Source organism: Pungitius pungitius, chromosome 15 (genome assembly GCF_949316345.1).
Source record: "Pungitius pungitius chromosome 15, fPunPun2.1, whole genome shotgun sequence".
In the NCBI taxonomy this organism is placed as follows: domain Eukaryota; kingdom Metazoa; phylum Chordata; class Actinopteri; order Perciformes; family Gasterosteidae; genus Pungitius; species Pungitius pungitius.
The window spans coordinates 2,203,938-2,218,132 of NC_084914.1; the positions used below are offsets into that span (position 1 = coordinate 2,203,938).

Below are 14,195 nucleotides of genomic sequence, written 5' to 3' on the forward strand. Positions count from 1 at the left end.
TACAAAAATCGGGATTTTTGAACCCGGATTCAGACTCCGATGGAAATCCTCGCCAACATTATGTCAACGTCCGTTTTAAAGTACTGTAATGAGCTGAGTTAATGTTATTAGTTAATCAGTTATGCAGATGTTGCATGTGTTCACGTTATGCTCCGTTACCAGCTGTAGTTACGCGAGACAACCCGAGTTTTGGGGGGCCGTGTATGCGGAAGTGTTCGTTCGGCGTGGTGACGGCCAACAGTGACCGAAGTTGAGTTGTTTTATATAAATAAATGCAGCGGAGTTGCAAGCCAGTCATCGCCTCCTTATTACTATAACACAGTCACAGTCGATCCACCATTACCCTTCCCTTCGTAGTCTAGGTCTGTGAGGCAGCGCACCATCACCCAGGGTTCCCCGTCCCCACTATAATAAAAGGACTCGAGATGACTCGAAACTGAAATGTTCAGTCTCTGGACTCGATTTAACACTTGTTGGCTTTGACTTTCGACACGACTTGATACTTGCTTGTGACTTGCATAACAATGCCTTGGTCCCACCTCTAGAAGATACGCAAAACATTGAGATAAATATTTAATAAAAGGCTCTTGTAGTACATCTCACTAGATTACCTTGGTCATTTTTTGCAAGACTCAAATCACCTGGAGCCTTTTTTTGAAGCTTACATCGGCATCTAGTGGCCACAGTTACTTCCCTTGTTTTAAACCCCTAAATATGACAAATTAACAGTGTAATGTAATCATTTGAGTGTTGGAAAGAGGCAAAGAGAGAGACTGCTTTGTGTTTATGATGAAACATCTCAATAAAATGTTCACACTCTGTAACAATGCGGTATGTTATTATTTCAGTAGTTTTATTATGTTCACTTTCTCTGATATGACAGTTGTAACCCCCCCCCCCCCCCCCCCCAGCTGTTACTCATGTCTCTCACATCAGGATATTTGCATCTAGAGTTTAGCTTTAGTCTGCGTGGCGTCACAGCTCAGGTGAGTCCTGAAGAACTCCTGGATCTTCTTCCACAGGTGGACCTCAGCAGCAGCGTGGGACCTGGCCTCGCCCCCCCACAGGACCAGCCTGCCCACAACCCCATGTAAACTGGAGGGGCAGTAGGGTCCGTAAGGCGGCTCTAGGTAGTGCCCCGCTCCGGGGTAACACACACTCTCAAAGTTGTCCTTCCCGTGGCGCTGCAGTCGCTCCACCATCATGTCCACGTAAGCCTTGCTGTCCCAGTTGAGGTCGTCCTCGGCGGACGCAAAGAGGAGACGTCCCTCTGCCCGTTCCACAGGAATCAGGGTGGCCTCGTTCTCCTCTGCACCAGGGTCGTTCAGAACCTTCTTTCCATTGAAGGCCCCCGACTCAGTGGGAATCAGCTGGCTGAGGTCAAACAATAACGCGGGGAGGATCTGGCTCTTCTTGTAGTAGAGGGGAAGAAGTGTGTTGGCGGAGCAGCCGTTGATCCACACCACGGCCCTGACACCTTGCAGGTAAGAGGCCATCGATAGTGCCAGATCTCCGGTTTTTGAAATGGATATCACACCAACTCCTTTACTGCCAACCTGCAGGGGGGACAAAATTAATGACTCATTAGTTTTATTGCAGATAGGCATTAAGAATACTCTGATGGTATCAAGTCTAACGGTGGTTAGACAACCAAACCATAAAATGTGCCACAAAAAAACCCTCAAAAGATTGAGAACTCCCCTCATCTTGTTTTCTCAAAAACTGTATTGCTTCTTCGAAATAATCCAGATGGATCTCGTCGATCTTCTTGGGCAAGTTGTCGTAACCGTACGCCACTACGGTCAGGACCACAAATCCTCGAGTGGCGAGCAGAGCGCCCCTTTTCTCAGAGAAACCTCCCCCTAAAATGTACAAATCTAGCACTGCAGGGAATGGACCCAGTCCTGGATCGGAAGACACGGGAGGATTCAGAGTGACGCACATACATGCCATGCGTGTTCCATTTTTGTCACTTTCAATTGTAAAAAAGGGTAAATTCATTGCATCATTGATCTCTGGGGTGAACATGTTCTATGCAACTTAAAGCCACCAACCTGGCGGAGTAAAGAGGACCCCACGAATATTTCCCTCTCTGACCGGGCGCCGGATGACCCCGTCTCCGATCAGGAGCCTCTCATTGGTCGCCTCTGCCAGCATCCCACCCTCCTCCTCGTGCACAGAGAACTTCACCACGTAGGGGTTTAGTGAACTGTGAAGCTGAAACCTCTTGTGCAAAGTGTCCGACCTCATGGACCAAAGCAGACCCATGGATTCGACGCCGATGTAGGTCCCACCGAGGGAGGGGTCCCTCTCCAGGTCGATCCGCCCGCTCCCATCGGCCCTGACGGTGGCCGAGGAGCTGAACACGACTCCCTTCTCGTCAGTGGATCTGGCTCTCAGGGTGACCACCTGCCTCGACCTCAGCCCGGCCACCTTCACCTGGACGGGCTCGTCAAACATGCACCTGGCTCTCGGCAGCAGACTCAGGCGGACTTGGGAGGACATCCTTCTGAAAATTTAGCAAAAAAAACTATACTATTGAATAGTTTGAACTATACTAAATACATTTATATTATTCAGAATGTTTTTCACCCTCTGTAACTGTATTGCTTGTGTTAATAAATTCTTTATCATTTTTACACTCAAGCCAGTTGACTCTTTTTTGACTCCTCGTCTCAGAAGGGGCGAGGGGACCAGTAGTGTTCCTCTGTCACAAGTTCAGAACTTCACAGAGAACAGAACCAAAGGATGTTCAATGACTATTATTTAATTAACAGTGAATTTCCATTTCTCGTTATTAGCCTGATCGTTAACCGAGTAATTACATAAATATATTGGTATTTATTAAAGACAAAAAAAAGAAATAGTCCGTTTTTTTGGATTTTATGCAATTAGTGGAGAAGGTGTTAAAGTAACTTTGTCCTTGACTGTCAATGCTTTCAGACATGAGATGACTCTCTGTATCTCTCTGCTTCACTCAAATACTTGTGTTTATTCCCTATGATGACAGGAGAGAACACTCTGTAATACATAGCTGTGATTAGATAATCCTAGACATAAAAAATACACTCCAACTCACACTATTGACACAAAATTTTATTTAAAAATGATTACTTGTCTTGTTTCATCTTTTTATTTTCCTGTTAGAAAGTTGAAATAAAATATAAATGTGTCTTACCTGCAGCACGGTGCACAGCTAGAATGAGACTATTGGATGTGGGTTTTAAAGGCTCTGGTCAGTCAATAATTTTGGGTCGATTGATGGAATGGACTGTTCCTACTGGGACCGTACAGGGTGAGTTCATCTGATTTGTTGAATAGCCAATAAAGAAGAGTACTATGTTTCAGGAGTAATACTTATGATAATAGAGTTCTATCCCTGGCTGATACGTCTGAGGCAAACGCTCATTTGTGAGCGTTATGTCAGGATTAAAGTGGATAAAATGACAAACTGAATGCATTCATCTACATTATCAAACAGGTATTTCAACGGTTCAAAACATACATTATGTGAATCATGTCTAATGAGCCCAAGGTATCTTAAAGGTGCTTGTATTGGTAAACATGCAAAAGTGGGTGACAACATGCATCTTGTGCCTATTTTTCACAGCCATATTTTGACAAATACTTTTTTTTCAGCCAGTTACAGCGTGATCACTCAGATACTCAACCTTCAGACCCTTATTGTCCACCTTCAGTCACTTATTAATATAACATCAACATTGGTAATCAAAGTAGACTTTAGTACTCATTCAGTTTAGCTATTGTTCTGTGATTGATTTGTGCATTGCATTAGTTAAATATAAAACGCTTTCCTGCTGAAAATGCGTTGGAATGCTGAAAGGTTAAAGCTGAAAGAATTGCTGAAAATACAGATATTGCAGTAGCTGAAATATTTTTTTTTTAAAACACTGAAAGTAAAAATGGCCGAAGCTTAATTGAATAATAAAATACAGAAATAATAATTACTGAAATTAATTTCAAAACATTAGTGAAAATACAGAAATTACAAAAGCTGAGATGAATTTAAAAATGTATTTCCTGTGAAATAAAATATAAGGCTATGGGGACATAAAATAAGCAATTTAAAGATAAAGGATAAGAAGGAAGAAAAGTTCAAAATAAAGCACACCAGCGAACAGATAATTCTACACATCTGTGTTGTGAGTGTATGTGAAAGTGACAGGTGACAGGTATATGCATGTGGAGTGAGATGGGAGTGGAAAAGTGACCAAAAAAGGGATGTCAGAGTCAGTCAGTGGGGACCTGGGATCTGTTGATGAGCCCGACTGAAACAAGAGGGACTTTGTTTTCTATCCCCAAAAATCTTTATTTTCTTAATAAAAACAAGGACATGTCACATGACGACACTGAAGTCTAAATGTTGAACTGTTTGTCAATGTTGACTCTGGCTCCAGTCCTCAGTCGTTCTCCACCAGTATCTCGTCCTTCGTAAACCCGCCAGGATCCTCCTCCTCCGCCGGATGGACCTCGTCTCAGTCCACAGAAGCACCTTCACCTCATTTATTTATCTTCAGGATGATCTTCCTCATCAAGACTTCCTGCTGGGTGTATCTCTCACTACTCTTTTTACTCACGTCCACCCGTGCAGTGCGAGAGAAGTATTTCTCCAGGTCCTTCATGTTCTTTGTTACCTTCAAGAAGAGCTTGACTCTCCCCACCCCGTACCTGCTGGTGACTGTCCCACCAGATGATGCGCCGTCAGTGGAGTCCCAATCAGCAGAGGACCCAGACTCATCTGCTTCCCTCTTGTTCTCCTTCCGTTCCTTGACCCCTTCGTGGCTCGAGAGGCCCCCGTGCTGCTCCCCGTCTTCCTTCTTTTCAGGGAAGCTTTACGTCCCTCCTCCTCCATGTCCCCATCGCCGTTTTGAAACGGAATTTAACCAGCGTGTGTCTCTTGACTTTTTCCCCGCTGTTAGGGAGGGGGTGAGGAAGTGAGGGATGGAGAGAGAGGGCCAGGAAGGGAGAGAAATAGACCGAGAGAGTGAGTGAGAGGTCAGGGTGGGGGAGGGGCAAGAGAGTAGATTGATGTTGAAAAGCATAGCTGCGTCATGTTACATGTCATTTAGCTGACGCTTTTATCCAAAGCGACGTACAATAAGTGCATTTACACATAGAGATACAAACTCAGAAGAACAAGTAACAAGAAAGTACATTTTTCATCAAATAAGCAGTTACAAAACATGTTATAGAAGAGTGCCATTATAAGTACAATTTAAGTGCTATCATTTGTTAGTGCTACGGTTTGCTAGTGTTTTAGTCAAGGTAGAGTCCAAAAAGGTGTGTCTTGAGTTTTCTACGGAAGATGTAGAGGCTCTCTGCAGTCCTGATGTCATCAGAGAGCTCATTCCACCATCTGGGAGCCAGGACAGCGAAGAGTCGCGATCTCGTCAAGTGCTGTTCTCTCAGTGAGGGAGGAACAAGCCGCTTGGCAGATGCAGATTGAATTGTGCGAGTTGGGATGTAGGGTTTCACCATGTCCTGGATGTAGACTGGTCCCGATCCATTCACAGCATGGTACGTCAGTACCAATGTTTTGAACTGGATGCGGGCAGCCACTGGTAACCAATGAAGTGAACGGAGAAGCGGTGTGGTGTGGGAGTATTTCGGAAGGTTGAAGACCAGTCGAGCTGCTGCATTCTGGATGAGCTGCAGTGGTCGTATGGCGGTAGCAGGGAGACCTGCCAGCAGAGAGTTACAGTAGTCAAGGCGGGAGATGACAAGGGCCTGAATCAGTACCTGTGCCGCCTTCTGAGTGAGAAGGGGTCGTATTCTCCTGATGTTGTAGAGCGTGTACCTACAGGATCGTGTCGTCGCTGCGATGTTGGCAGTCAGGGAGAGTTGGGAGTCAAGTGTCACGCCGAGGTTCCTGGCACTCTGAGTGGGCGTTAACACAGAGTCGCCGAAGTTAACGGTCAGGTCCTGAGTGGGCGAGGTTTTTCCAGGGAAGAAAAGTAGTTCGGTCTTGATCTTCAGGTGATGAGCGGACATCCACTGGGAGATGTCAGTCAGAAATGCAGAGATCCGTGCCGCCACCTGAGTGTCCGAGTCGGGGAAGGAGAGAATTAGTTGGGTGTCGTCGGCATAGCTGTGATACGAAAAACCGTGCGAGCGAATGACGGAGCTGTGGTGGCGGGCGTGGTTTTGGCTCGGCTGCAGGGGGAGAGAGAGGGGGAGTGGCTCGGGGAACAGTGCCAGGTGGAAACACTTGGCAACCAGCTGGGGGGAATTAACGGGTCTCCTCTCGCCCCTATAAACAGTGAGGCGAGCGAGGAGGAGAAGGAGACGGACCGACCGAGCGAGCGAGCGAGCTAGTTAATTAATTGTGTAAATAAAAGCATTTTTGAAACCCACCACCCTGCGGTCCTGTGCCGTGTCTTCAACCCCACGCACCCACACCGTACAGTGGCGCCCAACTCGGCAGAGGATGACGGACGAGGGGCAGCTGGGTATGCCGACCCAGCCAGCAGTCGCGCTGGCGCAGATGATCGGGGAGCTGGCGGGGATTCAGAGAGAACAAGCGGAGGCGAACCGCCAGTTCATGGGGGTGCTCCAGGCCCAGGTGGGGAGAAAAGCCCAGGCACTGGAGCAATTGGCGGCGCGGTCCGGACTCGCGCCACCACCACCGGGGCCGACGACACTGGTGAGCCCGACCCTCCACCGAATGACAGCGGAGGACGACGTCCAATTGTTCCTGGAGGCGTTCGAGGCGACGGCCGAGGCGTGCGGATGGCCGGTGGGGGAATGGGCCGTTAGGCTGCTCCCACTGCTGATTGGGGAGGCGCAGACGGCCGCCATGGGGCTACCTCCAGCGGCCCGGCGGGACTACCCAGCGGTGAGGAAGGCAGTAGTGGACCGACTGGGGCTGCTGCCGGAGGACCACCGGCGGCGATTCCGGGGTGCCAGGCTGGGACCGGAGGACCGGCCGTTCGCCTACGGGCAGCGGCTCCGGGACGCAGCCGCCAGGTGGCTCCTGCCGAACGGGGTGGGAACAGCGTCGGAGGTACTGGAAAAGGTGGTAGTGGGGCAGTTTATGGAGGGGCTCCCAGCCCGAACAGCGGCGTGGGTCCGGTACCACCGCCCACCGACGCTGGAGGCAGCCACCACCCTGGCCGAGGACCACCTGGCGGTGCACCCCAGCGGGCGCGACGGCCGGGAGGGCGCTCCACCCTCGACCCTGGAAGCAGCCGCACCACGGGGATGGGGCCAGCAGCTGACCACAGGGCGACCCCGACCAGCCCCACGGCGGGAGCCGATGACCCGACACCGGGACCCCCCGACCGCAGCAAGCCCCGGCACTCTTCCTGACCCACCCGGAGGTTCTCATACGCCAGGGCAGGAGTGCTGGAAGTGTGGGCAGCCCGGCCATCTGCGGAGGGAGTGCCCGCTGATGGAGGTGGGGCTGGTGATCCGGGTTGCCGGCGCTCCATCACCCTCCCCCGGCCCGGGAGCGACGTACCGCGTTCCGGTAAGAATCCAGGGGGGTACACGCCAGGCGATGGTGGATTCGGGCTGTTCGCAGTCCATGATACACCAGAGCCTGGTTCGGCCAGGGGCATTGGTAGAAGCGTCGCGGGTGAAAATAAGATGTGTGCACGGGGACATTCACGAGTATCCCATAGTGTCCGTCGAACTTAGGTTCAGGGGAAAAAAATATAGAATAAAGGTCACGTTTAGCTCCCACCTGACGCACCCCGTAATTTTGGGAACGGATTGGGAGTGATTTAACATGCTAATGGGGGAGGCTGTGGGGGTGCGTTCACGACCGACAGGGACATGCGGTATGTGTGCGGTGCTCAGCGGTGACGCGAGGTCGTCCGACGCCGCTGGTGTGCGTCCTGCCCGGAGTGTCAATTGGTTAATTCACCAGCCATACCACGTGCCCCGCTGCGGCCGCTACCGTTGGTGGAGGTTCCGTTCGAGCGCATCGGCATGGACCTCATCGGGTCATTTCCCCGGAGCGCACGCGGATACCGCTTTGTGTTAGTCCTCATGGATTACGCAACCCGGTATCCGGAGGCAGTGCCATTGCGCAATATCTCTGCAAAGAGCGTCGCGCAGGCTCTGTTTCAGGTCGTCTCCCGGGTTGGAATCCCGAAAGAGATTCTAACAGACCAGGCCACCTCGTTCATGTCGCGTACACTGGGAGAACTTTACGGGTTACTGGGCATTAAGTCCGTCCGCACGAGTGTGTACCACCCCCAGACCGACGGGTTGGTAGAGCGGATGAATAGGACGCTGAAGTCCATGATTTGTAAATTTATTAGTGACGATGAACGTAATTGGGACAAATGGCTTGACCCTCTGTTGTTTGCAGTCCGGGAGGTCCCCCAGGCCTCCACGGGATTTTCTCCCTTTGAGCTTCTGTTTGGCAGGTCACCAAGAGGGGTGCTGGACCTTATTAAGGAGAGCTGGGAGGAAGGTCCGAGCCCCGGAAAAAACGAGATCCAGTACGTCCTGGACCTGCGAGCAAAGCTCCACACACTGGGGAGGATGTCACGGGAGAATTTGCTCCAGGCCCAGGAACGACAACAACGGCTGTACAAGAGAGGGGCCAAGCTGCGAGAATTCACACCGGGAGAAAAGGTACTTGTATTACTTCCCTCTTCCAACTCAAAACTCCTGGCTAAGTGGCAAGGGCCCTTCGAGGTCACACGCCGGATGGGGGATGTTGATTATGAGGTGGTGCGGTCGGACAGGGGCGGGGCTACACAAATATACCACCTCAACCTCCTGAAACCCTGGAGGGAGGCGGAGTCTGTTTCTCTGATTTCCACAGTATCGGAAAGAGAGGACCTGGGGCCGGAGGTGCCAAAAGCGGTCAATCCCACCCCGCTCCCGTGTGAGGGTCATCTCTCTGAGGACCAGAGAGCGGACATTGCCCAGTTGCAGAAGCGGTTTGCTGATGTGTTCTCCCCCCGGACAGGCCGCACCGACCTGATAATGCACCGAATCGAGACACCCCCGGGGGTGACGGTGAGGTCACGACCCTACAGACTACCCGAACACAAAAGAAAAGTGGTTCGGGAGGAATTAGCGGCTATGTTGGAGATGGGGGTAATAGAAGAGTCCAACAGCGCCTGGTGCAGCCCCATCGTTCTGGTGGCTAAGAAGGATGGGACTGTGCGGTTCTGCGTGGACTACCGCAAGGTAAACGACGTGTCACGATTCGACGCCTACCTAATGCCCAGGGTCAACGAACTCCTGGACCGGCTGGGCACTGCACGTTTTTTTACGACCCTGGATTTAACTAAGGGCTACTGGCAGATTCCCCTGTCGTCAGAGTCCAGAGAGAAAACGGCTTTCTCCACTCCGTATGGTTTGTACCAATTCACCATGCTTCCCTTCGGCTTGTTCGGTGCACTGGCCACGTTCCAGCGCCTCATGGACAAGGTGCTGCGCCCGCACGCCGCATATGCAGCCGCATACCTGGATAATGTAATTATCCACAGCACCACCTGGGCGGAGCATGGGCGGCGGGTGGACGCGGTGCTGGAGTCGCTGAGGCGGGCCGGGCTCACCGCCAACCCGGGGAAGTGTGCAGTTGGACGGAGGGAGGTACGGTATTTGGGGTACCACTTGGGGGGGGGCAGGTGCGTCCTCAGGTGGACAAGACAGCGGCAATTGCAGCCTGCCCGCGCCCCAAGACAAAAAAGGAGGTGAGGCGGTTTTTGGGGCTGGCAGGTTACTACAGACTGTTCATCGCCGGTGTTGGAGCTATATTTTTATTTTTGTTTATTTTTGGGCTTAAGTTAATTTATAGCCTCATTTATTCATTTATTTTCTTGTTAAGGTTAATTTGGTTTATTAGGGCCTGAGCCGACTGAAAGTCGGGCGAAAGCCCTATTGAAATTGCAAGAATTCTTTTTCTTTTTCTTTTTATTATTTCGCCACTTCGAACGCACTTTCGGGGACTTCATCATGTTCAAAAACTTGAATTTTTGCACGCGCATCAGAAGTGCGCAAAATTGACGTATGATTGGGGTCCCGCAATTAGAGGAGAAAAAAAAGAACTCTCTAGCGCCCCCCAAAGTGGCCGCAATGTTAATTTTTTTTTTTACTTTTACCGATCGACCTGGAACCTTTTCACACAGGTGCTCTTGGATGTGCTGTACTCAAAAAAAATTATGGTATGCAAATGCGCCTACCGTTTTATGGCCGCCATTTTGAATTTTGTGAAAAACACGTTTTTGCGAACTCCTCCCAGACGCTTGGTCCGATTCTTACGAAATCTTCGGCAAAATGATCGTTGGCTCGATGCGATCAAAAGTTATTGAAAGAATGTTGATATCTAATTTTTCAATAAAGTTTTTACATGAGAATATGCTTCGGTACATGCTGAGTTAATGAATATACATTCTAAAGTGCAATGTTCATATGTGAATAAGAGTTGTATACGTTTTATGATAGTCAATATGGTGTGGAAATGTCTCATGTAGTTGGTCAATTGGAACTATATTAGGCAGTAATAACAGCTATGGTTTTTATCTTAAAACAAAAAAGGATAACTCTGTTGGACAACTACTCAATTGTCTTGACGACATATAGGCCTGGATGGCTTGGAACTTTTTTAATTTTAATGACTTGGGTCAATGCAAAGTTTCTACATGGCTTAACTGATTCAAACTGAACTTACCAATATATTAAGCCCTGGAGGAAGAGCGTATCTTAGTCAATGTATTATTAATTATTTCATTCAGCAAAGCTCTCTTCAGGAAGACAGCCACGTCGTCATCCAGCGGGTTTGGTTAAAAAGTTAACATATCTTGATGGAGCAAAAGAGGTGGGGTTAGCTGTCGTCCTTGTACCTCGACTAAACCAAGGTGTGAATTAACCTTGATTGAGACTGCGTCTATAAGATATACAGGACAAGAAAAATGCACTGGATGTAAACTGTACGCGTGTTGAATCAATTATACGGACGCAAACTGGAGAACGAGACGAGCGTTTCCTGTGATTCTTGCGCTTCAGACTCTACCTTTATTTTACAGGAATGCATCTTTTTGTTATCGTGGTCATCGTGCCCGAGACCCCTAACGATTCCTCCGCAGGTCTTTTGCAGCGGGGCAACAGCCCGGCGTCGGTGGATTCCGTTCGCAAGGCCGCAGATTCAGGTTTGAATGGCAGCCCCGAGAGTGATTTGTTTAGTCTCTTTAGTCTTTTTTGACCCGCGAGCCCGGCCGACCGCCGCCCCACCCCGACGTGCGAGAATAGGCGAAGGCCCGTTCATCGCTGCTTGCAGCTTTAATTTTGTATTTATGCTTTACTTGTATTGTTGTTTATTGGTCACATGGTGTTATGTTCATTTGCATAAGTAGGTCAAGGTGGGAGGTACTTCAGGCTAGGAGGGCATATGGTTTTTTACCAGCGTGAGAGAGGCAGCAGGAGTGTCTGTGAGCTTGCTTATGTATGTGAATAAACCTTCTTAAACTCAATCTTGGTATGGACAGCACTTTGCTTTGGTACCTCTGAACCTGCGTAAAGCCTAACCATGACCTAGCCTCAAGTGGCCATTTGAGAAGTTTGTTATTATTTATTTTGTTTAAGTTTATGGACAAATGGCCACTACATTAAGTAAAAAACCCGCCCTGGATATATCGTTGGTTTACGTGGATACTGGACTTGTCGTTTGCTGGATTACCGTTTGGAAAGTGGATTACTCACCTGGATGCGGGAGACAAACAAAGGAAAGGGCCTAGGAGTGAGGGAGGCGTGGGCTGGATACAGTGCAAACATCGAATAATACGACCCATCCGACAGTGTAAAGTTTCCTTGGACACCGTACTGGATAACGGTGACACTACTGGAGCGCTGGAGCCGCACTACGGAGTGGAGGACATTATTTGCTGCAATTTGAATTCGCAAAAGCCCAAAGCCTTCACAGGTGATGCGCACGGCCGCGCGCAACAACAATCAGCTACTGCGTGCATTCAACTCCGTGTACAAAGGCAACCACCGCAACAAACAAAGTTCCACAAGGTATGTGCTTTATTCAGTCTTGGCAAACAACTCTGTGTGTGTACATGACCGACATCAACAAAGAGTAAAATGTCTGACGTTGCATCTAAAGCCACGAGCGACATGGCGCTTCCTACAAGAAGACGCACAAGTTTTACTGCTAAAGGAATGATGTTTTTTATGCAAACGTGTCAGGAAAAGAGATCGATGCAATGCAGACGAGCCAAATCGTGCATGAATCAGATGGATAAGTTGATGCATTCTGCAGACAATATTGATGCAGTCAAGTCTCTTTTGGATCAAATGATAATATGTGTTGATGAGGCAAAACAACATCATTTGTCATTTGTGTCACTGGACATACCTCAGGATGAGAAGGAGAAACAAGATAAATATTTTGAACAAAAGGAAAAGTGTTTTTCAAGCTTTATTGATGACGTCAAAGGTTGGTTATCAAACACATGCCATTCATATGAACTTCCGATTAAACCACCTGATAATCCAACTGATATTGGGCCTGAGAACAGTGTATCCAATAAAGGTTCTGCAATGTGTTCAAAGGCTGGTTCTAAGCTTTCAAAGACTTCATCCAGTGCATCTGCAAAAATATTAGCGCAAGCAGAAAGAGCAGCGTTACAGGAACGCATGGCTGCTCTGAAACAAAGGCATATTTTGGAGGATCAGGAGGAACAAATACGACTTGAACAAGAGGACTTACGTAAGAAACAGGAACATTTAAGGAGAGAAAAGGAACAACTTGCTCTGGAGGCAGAATTAAAGGTGACAAATGCAAAATTGCAGGTTCTGGAAGTAAGCTCAAAGTATGGCGGTAACGTGTCAAGATGTGCATCTCAAACATCAGATGGTATGAATTCTTACTTGAAAAGGTCAGAAACTCAAGGGACATATGAACTAAATCCGAATGCTGAACGCTATGTGCCCACCAATAAAAGCTCTGAACCTACCTCCAGTCGCTTGTTAAATTCTGTCCCTGTTGGTGTTCAACCCAAACATGTTGTAAAACAACTACCCATACCTAATGTCATTCCTGTGTTTCAAAGGCAAGGTACACAATCACTGGGTTTGCAAGATGTTTGTGATGATAATCAATCCATCAATTCTCTGGACATTTTGAACATCATGCAGCGTCAAAATGAAATAACTACGCTGTTGGTCCAACAAAACACAGCCTCTGCCCTGCCTATGAGAAATATACCTGTATTTGATGGTGATCCCCTGTATTTCAAATCTTTTCTCAGAGCCTTTGAAAATTGCATTGAGGATAAAACTCAAAATTTCAGTGATTGTCTGTACTTTCTAGAACAGTATACTAGGGGGCAACCAAGAGACATTGTAAGAAGTTGTCAACATATGCCCTCTGAACCAGGTTATCAAAGAGCAAAAGCGCTTTTGATTGAACGTTTGGCAGTGAACATAAGATCTCTTCTGCTTACATGGACAAAATCAACAACTGGCCCTCAATAAAACCTGAGGATGTTAATGCTTTGCAGTCATTTGCTTTGTTCCTTCGAGGTTGCTCCAATATAGTACATCATATAAAGTATATGAAGGAGTTGGACATGCCAGCTAACCTCAGGACGATCCTAATGAAACTCCCATACAAGCTGAGGGAAAAGTGGAGAAATGTGGCATGTGACATACTGGAACAAACTGGAAACAGAGCAGTGTTTGTTGATTTTGTGAATTTCATTGAAAAACAAGTCAAAATTGTTTCAGATCCTCTGTTTGGAAATATTAATGATGTTTCTCCAGCCAGCTATACAAAGCTATCCATGCAAGTTAACCAGAAAAGGATAAGTGGTACATTTGCCACCAGCATTAATGCACCAAAGGATGGGCATAGAGAAATGGAAAACTCGACAGCTCACAGTAACCAGCTCAAATGTATGTTCTGCTATCTTACCAATCACACTCTGGAAAAATGCCTTCAGTTTAGAAGAAAGACACAACAGGACAAGATTCAGTTTCTAAAGGAGAAGGGCGTTTGTTTTGGGTGCTTGAAACATGGACACACGAGCAAAGACTGTAGGAGTCGTTTGGATTGTGAAGTGTGTCACAGGAAACACCCATCTGTCCTGCATGTGGAGAAGGATACTACAAGGATAACCTCCAAAGAAACTGTAAGCACTGTACCCGGGAAGCAGCAGACGTGTGGTCATATTGGGGCTGGTGATAAGGATACTGCTGTCTTTTCC

At 48.2% G+C, this 14,195-nt stretch overlaps 1 protein-coding gene across 2 annotated transcripts; it reads right to left on the bottom strand.

Moving 5' to 3' along the window:
* Nucleotides 1–901: 901 nt before the first annotated feature.
* On the bottom strand, nt 902–3,493 carry LOC119209341 (acyl-coenzyme A thioesterase 5-like). Of its 2 annotated transcripts, XM_062557937.1 has the most exons (4): nt 3,179–3,493; nt 2,055–2,509; nt 1,657–1,904; nt 902–1,556 (listed from the first exon to the last, which is right to left on the bottom strand). In XM_062557937.1, exons 2-4 carry the CDS (start codon nt 2,503–2,505, stop codon nt 948–950), a joined length of 1,308 nt encoding a protein of 435 aa, XP_062413921.1. In that variant the 5' UTR covers nt 2,506–2,509; nt 3,179–3,493; the 3' UTR covers nt 902–947. The 2 variants fall into 2 exon arrangements, with proteins under 2 accessions (XP_062413921.1, XP_062413920.1); XM_062557936.1 differs by lacking the exon at nt 3,179–3,493 and having other exon boundaries at nt 2,055–3,150.
* Nucleotides 3,494–14,195: the final 10,702 nt, after the last annotated feature.

Excerpts from the sequence above, each read along its gene's own strand:
- LOC119209341 (XM_062557937.1), bottom strand. The coding sequence starts at position 2,505 with ATGTCCTCCCAAGTCCGCCTGAGTCTGCTGCCGAGAGCCAGGTGCATG. Across the intron at positions 1,905-2,054 it reads GGTCCTCTTTACTCCGCCAG|GACTGGGTCCATTCCCTGCA; the intron begins GTTGGTGGCTTT and ends CTTCCGATCCAG. Across the intron at positions 1,557-1,656 it reads TTTTTGTGGCACATTTTATG|GTTGGCAGTAAAGGAGTTGG; the intron begins GTTTGGTTGTCT and ends TCCCCCCTGCAG.